This window comes from Scyliorhinus torazame, chromosome 9 (genome assembly GCF_047496885.1).
Source record: "Scyliorhinus torazame isolate Kashiwa2021f chromosome 9, sScyTor2.1, whole genome shotgun sequence".
Classification (NCBI taxonomy): Eukaryota; Metazoa; Chordata; class Chondrichthyes; order Carcharhiniformes; family Scyliorhinidae; genus Scyliorhinus; species Scyliorhinus torazame.
This window is the reverse complement of record NC_092715.1, coordinates 101,668,279-101,680,667: the sequence shown is the minus strand read 5'-3', so window position 1 is coordinate 101,680,667 and position 12,389 is coordinate 101,668,279. Positions and strand designations below refer to the sequence as shown.

Genomic DNA, 12,389 nt, shown 5'->3' with positions numbered 1-12,389 from the left:
ATAACGAACTGGCTAACCGATAGAAGTCAGAAAGTGGTGGTAGATGGCAAATATTCAGCCTGGAGCCCAGTTACCAGTGGCGTACCGCAGGAATCAGTTCTGGGTCCTCTGCTGTTTGTGATTTTCATGAATGACTTGGATGGGGGAGTTGAAGGGTGGGTCAGTAAATTTGCAGATGATACGAAGATTGGTGGAGTTGTGGATAGTGAGGAGGGCTGTGTCGGCTGCAAAGAGGCATAGATAGGATGCAGGGCTGTGAAGTGGCAGATGGAGTTTAACCCTGAAAAGTGTGAGGTTGTCCATTTTGGAAGGACAAATATGAATGCGGAATACAGGGTTAACGGTAGGGTTCTTGGCAATGTGGAGGAGCAGAGAAATCTTGGGGTCTATGTTCATAGATCTTTTAAAGTTTCCACTCAAGTGGATAGAGCTGTGAAGAAGGCCTATGGTGTGCTAGCGTTCATTAGCAGAGGGATTGACTTTAAGAGCCGTGAGGTGATGATGCAGCTGTACAAAACCTTGGTAAGGCCACATTTGGAGTACTGTGTGCAGTTCTGGTCGCCTCATTTTAGGAAGGATGTGGAAGTTTTGGAAAAGCTGCAAAGAGATTTATCAGGATGTTGCCTGGAATGGAGAGTAGGTCTTATGAGGAAAGGTTGAGGGTGCTAGGCCTTTTCTCATTAGAACGGAGAAGGATGAGGGGCAACTTGATAGAGGTTTATAAGATGATCAGGGGACAGTCAGAGACTTTTTCCCCGGGTGGAACAAACCATTACAAGGGGACATAAATTTAAGGTGAATGGTGGAAGATATAGGGGGGATGTCAGAGGTAGGTTCTTTACCCAGAGAGTAGTGGGGGCATTGAATGCACTGCCTGTGGAAGTAGTTGAGTCGGAAACATTAGGGACCTTCAAGCAGCTATTGGATAGGTATATGGAGTACGGTAGAATGATGGGGTGTAGATTAATTTGTTCTTAATCTAGGACAAATGTTCGGCACAACATCGTGGGCCGAAGGGCCTGTTCTGTGCTGTATTTTCAATGTTCTATGTTCTAAAACTACCTTTATTCTCACAGATATTTCAAGAATACAGATACAAGGGTCGGGATTCTCCGACCCTCCGCCAGGTCGGAGAATCGCCGGGGGCTGGCGTGAATCCCGCCCCCGCCGGTTGCCGTATTCTCCGGCACCGGATATTTGGCGGGGGTGGGAATCGTGCCGTGCCGGTCGGCGGACCCCCCCTGGCGATTCTCCGGCCCGTGATGGGCTGAAGTCCCGCTGCTAGAATGCCTGTCCCGCCGGCGAGAATCAAACCACCTCTCTTACCGGCGGGACTAGGAGGCGCGGCAGGCTCCGGGGTCCTGGGGGGGGCGCGGGGCGATCTGACCCCGGGGGGTGGCCCCACGGTGGCCTGGCCGCGATCGGGGCCCATTGATCCACGGGCAGGCCTGTGTCGTGGGGACACTCTTTTCCCTCCGCCTCGGCCACAGCCTTTACCATTGCTGACGCGTAAGAGACACCTCCCCTGCGCATGCACGAGGATGACGCCAGCAGCCGCTGACCCTCCCGCGCATGCGCGGACTTCTGCCGGCCGGCGAAGTCCTTTCGGCCCCGGCTGGCGTGGCGCCAATGGCCTTTCCCGCCGGCCGGCGGCGCGCCAACCACACCGGCGCGGGCCTAGCCCCTCAAGGTGAGGGCTTGGCCCCTAAAGGTGCGGAGAAATCCGCACCTTTGGGGCGGCCCGACGCCGGAGTGGTTCCTGCCACTCCATCCCGCCGGGACCCCCCGCCCCGCTGGGTAGGGGAGAATCCCGGCCAAGACCTCAAATCCTCAGTAGTGAAGTACAATTTGTAAAATTTAATTTCAGCAAGAACCATTTACTGCACAATTTCCCTCCTAACCTTTACGTTTTCATAAATCAGCGCAACCCATTGGATGGATGGGGAGGTGGGGTCTGTCATTTCTACTTTTAGAATATGCGAGAAAGAATGGTGGAAAATCTAACAGTTCTGTCCTTCTGCCGAGTTCATTCAGACCTGCACAACATGGGCGTCATTCTCCGACCCCCCCGCCGGGTCGGAGAATGGCCGTTGGCCGCCGTGAATCCCGCCCCCGCTGAAGTCTCCGCTACCGGAGATTGGGCGGGGGCAGGAATCGGGCCGCGCCGGTTGGCGGGACCCCCCGCTGGATTCTCCGGCCCGGATGGGCCAAAGTCCCGCCCAGAAATTGCCTGTCCCGCCGGCGTAAATCAAACCTGGTATTTACCGGCGGGACAAGGCGGCGTGGGCGGGCTCCGGGGTCCTGGGGGGGGGCGCGCGGCGATCTGACCCCGGGGGGTGCCCCCACGGTGGCCTGGCCCGCAATCGGGGCCCACCGATCTGCGGGCGGGCCTGTGCCGTGGGGGCACTCTTTCCCTTCCGCCTCCGCCACGGCCTCCACCATGGCGGAGGCGGAAGAGACTCTCCCCACTGCGCATGCGCGGGAAACTGACAGCGGCCGCTGACGCTCCCGCGCATGCGCCGGGAAACTGACAGCGGCCGCTGACGCTCCCGCGCATGCGCCGCATTTCCGCGCCAGCTGGCGGGGCAACAAACGCCATTTCCGCCAGCTGGCTGGGCGGAAATCCCTCCGGCGTCGGCCTAGCCCCAACATTGAGGGGCTAGGCCGCCAAAGATGCGGAGCATTCCGCACCTTTGGGCCGGCGCGATGCCCGTCTGATTGGCGCCGTCTTTGGCGCCAGTCGGCGGACATCGCGCCGTTGGGGGAGAATTTCGGCCCATATTTCCACAAAACCTCACCTCCGACATTGGAAATTACGGAGAACCAATGTGTAAATATATTATAAGAATTATAGTTAGTGCCTTAATACATCTGTAGACAAAGAGAGATAATAAGATGTCATTTTCCTAAACAATTACAAGGTTAATGTTTAAATTTACAAGATTAAGAAACTGGAGTTTTAATATTTTCAGATATCAGGGGCGTCATTCTCCGACCCCCAAGCGGGTCGGAGAATGGCCGTTGGCCGCCGTAGATCCCGCCCCCGGTTGGCGGGGCCCCCCCGCTGGATTCTCCAGCCCGGATGGGCCGAAGTCCCGCCCAGAAATTGCCTGTCCCGCCGGCATGGATCAAACCACCTTTTGAACGGCGGGACAAGGCGGCGTGGGCGGGCTCCGGGTCCTGGGGGGGGCGCGGGGGCGATCTGGCCCCGGGGGGTGCCCCCACGGTGGCCTGGCCCGCGATCGGGGCCCACCGATCCGCCGGCGGGCCTGTGCCGTGGGGGCACTCTTTCCCTTCCGCCTCCGCCACAGTCTCCACCATGGCGGAGGCAGAAGAGACTCCCTCCACTGCGCATGCGTGGGAAACTGTCAGCGGCCGCTGACGCTCCCGCGCATGCGCCGCCCAGGGATGTCATTTCCGCGCCAGCTGGCGGGGCAACAAAGGCCGTTTCCGCCAGCTGGCGGGGCGGAAATCCCTCCGGCGTCGGCCTAGCCCCTCAATGTTGGGGCTCGGCCCCCAAAGATGCGGAGCATTCCGCACCTTTGGGGCGGCACGATGCCCGTCTGATTGGCACCGTTTTGGGCGCCAGTCGGTGGACATCGCGCCGTTTCGGGAGAACTTCGCCCCTGATCATTAAACAAAGAGCAGGAAAACTCTCTGGGGGTTTGAAAGAGTGCTGGGAATGAGGTATCAAAGAGTTAAATGACCTTTTCACTTCTCTGACATCTCTCATGTTCCAAGTACTTTACATTTCTCTTACTCTCCTGCCGAACATTATGAAGAATGCCAGTCACACTCACCATTTTTGTTCCTGTGAGTGTGGGATGCTCCAATCTTGGGTAATAGTGAGAGCATCACTCCTGATCCCAGCCCTGGCACTGAGTGATATCATTTAATAAACGGCCATTACCAACATTAATATAAGAAACCCATGAGAATCACTGGATTACGCAATGGTGCCCTGGAGAGTTTCACTGTAGGGATTCAAATCTTGTTACAGGAGGAAAAAGCAGCTTTACCTTCTCTGTTCCTTTTGGTTTTGCTCCTGGACCAGTGGAGGAAGAGGCCACTTTACCTTTATCCTGTTATCGAAAAACAAAATTTTAATCACATTTTTCTTTACAATATGAGAATTATATATAAATGAAAGCAGCTGGTAAAGAACAATATAAAAATTGTACTTTGAAATTCATTTGCAAGCATATTTACACAGGACAGTATGAACCTCATTTGGTCAGTAAATTGAACTGTAAAAATACTTAAGATATTATTTAGCAGGATTAATCAAGGGGGAGTTTAGGCGTGCACTGACTTCAGTTTTAATTAATGAGTAATTTTGTTCTTTAATTCTGTCAGATTGATTACATGTGGTAGCAGCATCATTTATATATCAGCAACAAAAGGGAACCTTGCATTTCTGTAGCACCTATGTTTCAATGAGTTTTACAGCCAATGAATGTTTTTAAAGCATGAAGTACGGCAACCGCAGCAAACTCCCACAACAGCACTTCGTTCATGACTAGATAATCTATATCACAAGCACAAATACAAACATACGAATTAGTAGCAGGAGTAAGCCATATGGCCCCTTTAGCCTACTCCGCAATTTAATAGGTCATGGCCGATTCCAACTGACCCGCAATAACCTTTCACCCCCTTGCTTATCAAGAATCTACCTAACTCCGCCTTAAAAATATTCAAAGACTCTGCTTACATCTTTTCTCTGCGTTTCAGGAAGGGAGTTCCAAAGACTTACGACCCTCAGACAAAGAAATTCTCCTTAACTCGGTCTTAAATGAGCGACCCCTTATTTTTAAAGTGTCCTCCTAGTTCTAGATTCTCCAACAAGAGGAAACATCCTCTTCACAATCACCATGTCAAGACCCTTCAGGATTTTATATGTTTCAATCAAGTTGCCTCTTACTCTTCTAAACTCCAGCGGATACAAGCCTCGCCTATACAACCTTTCCTCATAAGACAACTTGTGCATTCCAGGTATTAGTCTCGTAAACCTTCTCTGAACTGCTTCTCATGTATTTCCATCTTTCCTTCAACAAGGAGACCAATGCTGTACTTTTGGTGTGGTCTCACCAATGCCCTGTATAACTGAACATAACACTCTGCTTTTGTATTCAATCCCTCTTGTAATAAATAATAACATTCTATTAGCTTTCCCAATTATTTGCTGTGCCTGCATACTAATCGTTTGCGCTTTGTGCACAAGGACACACAGATCCCTCTGAATGTCAGACTTTTGCAATCTCTCAGCATTTAGATAATAGGCTTCTTTTTTTTATTTTTCCTGCCAAATAAACAATTTCACATTTTCCCACATTATACACCAGTTACCAGGGGCAAAATTCTCCGGAAACGGCGCGATGTCCGCCGATTGGCCAGATCGCCCCGTGCCCCCCCCAGGGCCCCGGAGCCCGCCCACGCCGCCTTGTCCCACCGTTCAAAAGGTGGTTTAATCCACGCCGGCGGGACAGGCAATTTATCGGCGGGACTTCGGCCCGTCCGGGCCGGAGAATCCAGCGGGGGGGCCCGCCAACCGGCGCGGCCCGATTCCCGCCCCCGCCGAATATCCGGTACCGGAGACTTCGGCAACCGGCGGGGGCGGGATTCACGGCAGCCCCCGGCGATTCTCCAACCCGGCGGGGGGTCGGAGAATGACGCCCCAGATCTTTGCCCACTCACTTAACGTTTCTACATCCCTTTGTAGCCTGACATCCTCTTCATATCTTATTTTCCTAACTATCTTTGTGACATCTGTAAATTTAGCAACCATACCTTCGGTCCCTTAAATCAAGTCATTTAGATACGTGAGATAAAGTTGAAGCCCCAGCAATGATCCGTGTGACATACATCTTGCCAACTAGAAAAATACCCGATGATGCCTACTCTGTTTCCTATTAGCTAGCCAATCTTCTATCCACTGCAACATGTTATCTCCTACACTATCTTTTGCAATTAGCTTTGCTAGGGCACCTTATCAAATGCCTTCTGTTCCCCTTTATCCACAGCTTCTGTTATTTTTTTCAAAAAACTCCAATAAATTGGTTAAACATAATTTGCCTTTCACAAAACCATGTTGACTTTGCCTGATTACCTTGCTATTATGATATTGTACAAGTGCCTTGCTATTATGCCTTTAATAATAGTTTCTAACATTTTTCATGGTGTTGATCGAGGAATAAATATTTCCTAGATCACTGGGGATAACTGCGCTGTTCTTCTTTGAAATGGTGTCTTCTATTATGTTTAACTGTGAGGATAGATGGGGCTTCGCTTTTACCCCTTATTCAGCAGATTGCCCCTCCCTCAGTACTGCACCGGAGTGTCAGTTTTGATTTTTGTGCTCAAGTCCTGGAGTGACATATGAATTCATACCTTCTGATTCAGAGGCAAGAGCTCCACCAACTGAGTCACAGCTGATACTGATGTAAAGTATGTTCGATTTTGTTACATTAGAGCAGTTTAGAAAATGCAAATATTATTGGCTTGTCTGAAATTGATTATTGGACCAAACCTTAGAATCAGGTTGTTCTTTAAATCTGTAATCAGGTGGAATAGATTCTTCCTTTTCTCCCACTCGTTCAGCCTTCTTCTTGGTAGCATCTGATTCCTGAAAATGTGAGAAATAAAAGCCAAGAGTCACATAAATCGTAAGATTTAATATCTGCATTCTGTATGCCAATAAAATATTAACTTAGATTGGATTTGTTTATTGTCACGTGTACCGAGGTACAGTGAAAAGTATTTTTCTGCAAGCAGCTCAACAGATCATTAAGTACATGAAAAGAAAAGAAAATACGTAATAGGGCAACACAAGGTACACAATGTAAATATGGAGTTAAATGAATCAACTGAACATTTATGGCACTGAAAAAGCTACCTGTAAAAAAAAAGCCTTTAACACTTCAAAGACACCTCTAGAATTTCCTTCCACAGCCTCTTCACCTCTCTACATTCTATAATCTACCAACTGTCCTGCCTTGACACAATTCACACCTCTTTAACCTGGGGTTACCCCATCTCTGGATCTGTAAAGATTTAATCACCTGCTAATGCTCGCATTCCTAGCATTGTTTGGCATCTTTGAATCTGTCTATATATATGTTTCTGGAACATACCTCTTCATTCACCTGAGGAAGGAGCAGCGCTCCGAAAGCTAGTGACATCGAAACAAACCTGTTGGACTTTAACCTGGTGTTGTAAGACTTCTTACTGTGCTCACCCCAGTCCAACGCCAGCATCTCCACATCATCTCTACATTCTGACTGTCCTTCAAGAAGCTCTAGAAAATCATTCACTTTTATGTTTTTAAGGCAAAGATGGATCGATGTTTGTGCAGTAAAGGAATTAAGGGTTCCGGTGGGTGGGTGGATATGTGGAGCTGAGTCCATAAAAAGATCAACCACGATCTTATTGAATGGCGGAGCAGGCTCGAGGGGCCCTTTGGCCTACTTCTGCTCCTAGTTCTAATGTCCTTATGAAGCTTTTGGTCACCTCTCCCAATATCTCCCTATACTTCTTGGTAACAGATTGTGTTTGACAACGTTCCTGTGAAATGTCTTAGACTTTACTGCATTAAGTGTGCTACGTCAATGCAAGCTGGGTTGGGGAAAGGACGGCTTTCGCAACAGACAACATTTCATATGGACAAATGTGTAATAACTCCACATAGAAATGGGCTAATAAATGGTGGTGTTGCAGGAGTCTTATGTAAAGTCTGAAGTATGAGGAGACAAATTTAATTTTACCTTCACTGGGGGACCAGTGAATTTTGGACCTGAATTGTCCGGTGCTTCTGATGGAAGTGTCCCTGCAAGTAGGTCAAATGGATCGTCACCCTTTAAAAACAAAATACATTTTTTTCAATTAGTGTCAAAACTCAGCGGAAACACATCAGGACAGCAATGTAATACCTTACTAAAAACATCAGTAGCTGTTGCTCATATTTCACTGGTAATGTTCCAGCTTCCTCACTTGAAGGGGAGCTGCTATACCTGGGAGTCTGAAGTAGGACAATTATGGCTTTAGTGTTTACAATCATTAATCTGTGAATTTAAAATCTTGTTAATTAATTTGTTTTGATACAAATGGGTGGTGGTGCGGGAGGGAAGGGGGAGGGGGTTGTAGCACAGCACAGATAGAAACTGAAGGGATGTGATGTTGTTTGGAATAAAAGGCTGGAAGCATTGTGTAGAGCCGGATCAGTATTTTTTATTCTTTCATGTGATGTGATAGTCGCTGGCAAGGCCAGCATTTGTTGCCCATCCTTAATTGCCCTTGAGCTGAGTGGCTTGATAAGCCACTTCGGAGAACATTTTAAGAGTCAACCACATTGCTGTGGTTTTGGAGTCACATGTAGGCCAAGACCAGGTAAGGACGTCAGATTTACTTCTCTAAAGGGAATTAGTGAACCAGATGGGTTTTTACTACAATTAACGATGGTTTCACGGTCATCATTAGACATTTTTGTAAATTCCAGATTAAAGAAACTTATCAAATTTTACCATTTGCGACGGAGCAGCCGCAGCAAAGACGCTCCAGCACAGCCACAAAATCGTGGCTTTATTGGGGGGGTTTTCCCGGGGAATTTTCAAAAGAAACAAAAAATTCTTTAGGCCCCGCGAATTCGGCCATGCCCAGGCGCCAAAGCTCCGATCCACGGAGCTGGAGAGGGAGAGAGAAAAAAAAGGAGAGACTGGTCCCGGTGAGCTGCACATGGAGGAGGAGTGGGGATCGCTCAGAAACGGCCAGAAAGTCGGAGCACGGAGAGGATCACAAGAACAAAAAAATCGTTTTTAAAAGGAGAAAAAGAAAACCTTGGGGTTTTTGTTTCTTTGGGGGGAACAAAAAAAAAGAATTTATTTGTCGCGCCAAAACCCAGGAAAAAAAAAGAGAAAGGCAGACAGAAATATCCCTCCAAATAATAAATTGGGGGGACTGCGAGATGGAAGAACAGCAGCGAAGGCGAAGGAAAAAAGCAGGAGCTGCGGCCACGCAGGCAGACGACCCCACAGGGCGAGGCGGAGGTTCAGGCGAATCAGGAAGCGGAAAAGCTGGCGAGCCGAGCAGCGGAGCAGGAACAGGACGCGGCGACCATCCCCCCCCACCCCCCGCACAGGGGGAGGAATGGAGAAGCGTGCTGAAAACGGAAATAAACGCCATAAAGGAGGAGATACAAACGGAGATAAACGCCATGAGGGAGGCACTCAGGACGGAGCTCCACACAATGATGAAGGAGATGCTGGCGGAGACAACAGAAAAAAATGCAGCGAACCATCAACGGCCTGGAAAGGAAGGTGGAGGTACAGGAGAAAACTATTCAGGAGTTGGAGAGGGCCGCCTCGGACCAGAGCGACAGGATGGTAACTCAGGATGCCGAGGTGAAAAGGCTGGTAACGACCCAGGGGAGCCTAAAGAGGGAAAGTGGAGGACCAGGAAAATAGGTCCAGACGGCAGAATGTTAAAATCGTGGGTCTGTCAGAGGGGATGGAGGGCAGAGACCCAACAGGCTACGTCACTAGCTTGCTGGGCAAAGTGTAGACAATCTAATCATGGCGTTTGTGTGTGTGGGGGGGGGGTAAGAACCCGAGAATCCCAAAACAGACACAGCAAAGAAGGAAAATCAAAGGGGGCTTGGTCTTACCAAACCTACAATACTACCACTGGGCAGCAATGGCAGAAAGAGTGAGGGGATGGGTACAAGAACCCAACACAGATTGGGTACAAATGGAGGAAGCATCCTGTAAAGGAACGACCCTCCCGGCCCTGGCTACAGCAGCACTCCCATCCCCCTCAACAAGATACACAACAAGCCCAGTGGTAGCGACCACGCTGAGAACATGGACCCAGCTGAGACAACACTTCGGGATAACTAAAATGTCCTCCATGGCACCCATCTGCGGCAATCCCCCCAGCCATGCTAGATACCATCTTTAAAAGATGGAGGCGGACGGGGGCACATTGACGGTCGGGGACTTCTAAGTAGGGCACAGACTGGCGACACTAGACGAACTGACGAGGAAGTGGAGGTTAGCAAAAGGACAGGAAATGAGACACCTCCAAATAAAACACTTCCTCCGCAAAGAGACAGTGGGGTAGACTGGGGCCCCAGAAACCACACTACCAGAGGACCTGATAGGCACAAGCAACGGAAAGAGGGGACTATGTGGGAAAATATACGGACAGCTACTGGACAGAGCCCGGACTCGACTGGACGAGATCAGACAAAAATGGGAGGACGAACTGGGGACAGAGGTAGGATAGGGACTCTGGAGCGAAGCATTGAGCAGGGTGAACTTCTCCTCCTCCTGCGCAAGGCAGCTCAAGGTAGCCTAATGCAGCTCAAAGTGGTGCACAGAGCGCACCTGCCCAGAACCTGAATGAGCAGGTTCTTCCCGGAGGTGGAGGACAAATGAGAGCGGTGCCAGAGGGGCCCGGCCAACCACACCCACATGTTTTGGGCTTGCCCCAAGCTTGCTGGGTTCTGGACAGCCTTCTCCGAGGCAATGTCCAAGGTTGTGGGGGTGAGAGTGAAGCCATGCCCAATAGTGGCAATCTTCGGGGTATCAGAGCAGCCAGAGCTACACATGGGGAAAGGGGGCCAACGCCCTTGCTTTCACTTCCCTAATCGCACGCCGGAGAATCCTGCGCGGCTGGCGATTGGCAGCACCACCCACAGCTGCAGACTGGCTCGCTGACCTCTCGGAATTTCTCCACCTGGAGAAGATTAAGTACACCACCCGAGGGTCAGAGGAAGGCTTCCTGGATACTTGGGGGCAGTTTGTCGGTCTGTTCCAAAACAGGTTAGGTTAGGAGAAACTAAACCTCTGAATAATAAAGGAAATTAGCGCAGGTGAGAAAAATGTGATGTGTATATATACAACTGTTTATAAATATGAGAAATGCCAAGAATTTTTTTTACCATTTGCCAAGATCATCGGTCTCTGGATTACTCGTCCAGTGACAATAGCACTACATCACTGCCTCCCACAGGGAAGTGGAAGTGTGGGATAGAATTATCCTTGCAGATATTTTTAGAACATTAGAATTACAGACTGCACGGTGGTGCAGTGGTTAGCATTGCTGCCTCACGGCGCCGAGGTCCCAGGTTCGATCCCAGTTCTGGGTCACTGTCCGTGTGGAGTTTGCACATTCTCGCCGTGTTTCCGTGGGTTTCGCCCCCACAACCCAAAGATGTGCAGGATAGGTGGTTTGGCCACACTAAATTGCCCCTTAATTGGAAAAAATGAATTGGGTACTCTAAATTTATTTTTAAAAAGGAATTACAGACTGGGATAATGGAGCTAACAACTGCTCCGTGTTCATTTCTAAATTCATTTCTTTATGTAATTCGACTGCTATTATTGGCAGCTGCCATACATTTCACCCAATTATTGACTTACCTTGGTATCACTTTTACTCGCAGAAACTGAGGCAGCAGTTGAAGCTTTCACAGGTGCCTTTGCAAGAAAGAACATTATAATTGTAATTACAAAAAAAATGCTGGAAATACTCAGCCGGCCTGTCAGTATCTGTGGAAAAAGGAGCAGAATTATTGTTTCAGATCTTTGGTCCCTTGTGAGAACAATTTTCAAAACACCAAGGGAAGAATTTCAGTTGGATTCCACGTGCAGTAAACTGGCACCAAAGATATTTGCTGGGCAAGATCGGGCTGTTAAAGTGAGTTTGAACAAACACAAGGGAAACACAGACGAATGGAAGACGGACAAGGTAAAAGTGACAAAATGGAAATCTCATCGGAGAGAACAGAGGGCGTGATTCTCCCAGCCCTGCGCCGGGTCGGAGAATCACCGCAACCGCATCACGTCGCCCCGACGCCGGCACGCAATTCTCCAAGGTGCGGAGAATCGGTGCCATTTGTGCCGGCGCGTTGGCGCGGCGCCGGTCGCGGGCCGCTGTACGATGCTGGGCCGCCGAATCTCCGGCCCGGATAGGCTGAGTGGCCGCGCGGAAAAAGCAGAGACCCCCCGGCGCCGTCCACACCTAGTCCCTGCCGGCTGGAACTCTGCGCAAAGGGTCGGGGGGCGGCCTGTGGGGGGGGGGGGGCTCCGTCCCCGGAGGGGCCTCCGATGGGGTCTGGCCCGCAATTGGTGGGCCGGCCTCTCCCCCCCCGGGCCTACTTTGTTGTGCGTCCGGCCCCAGAACCCCGGCGCCATGTTGCGTCGGGGCCGGTGCGTTCCGTAAAGCCACCACGCATGTGCGGGTTGGCGTCACGCCAATGCCATGCACAGGTTGGCGCCGCCCCCAGTGCGTGCCAGGAAGTGAGGCTGGAGCGGCGTGAACCGCTCCAGTGCCGTGCTAGTGCCCGCGCCCGTTTCGTGATCGGAGAATCGCGCCCAGAATGTCTGCAAGGT

General features: G+C 50.2%; 1 protein-coding gene across 16 annotated transcripts in view; it reads right to left on the bottom strand.

The window, feature by feature from the left end:
* cast (calpastatin) overlaps window positions 1–12,389 on the bottom strand; it is a 318,006-nt gene that overhangs the window by 111,241 nt on the left and 194,376 nt on the right. For 14 of the 16 annotated variants that reach the window (XM_072516336.1, XM_072516333.1, XM_072516334.1 and 11 more), the window contains 4 exons: window positions 11,418–11,474; window positions 7,764–7,853; window positions 6,530–6,625; window positions 4,020–4,082 (listed from right to left, as the gene is read on the bottom strand). In XM_072516336.1, coding sequence (XP_072372437.1) covers window positions 4,020–4,082; window positions 6,530–6,625; window positions 7,764–7,853; window positions 11,418–11,474 — 306 coding nt within the window. The remainder of the gene's footprint in view (window positions 1–4,019; window positions 4,083–6,529; window positions 6,626–7,763; window positions 7,854–11,417; window positions 11,475–12,389) is intronic. The other 2 variants (XM_072516331.1, XM_072516339.1) reach the window with 2 other exon arrangements.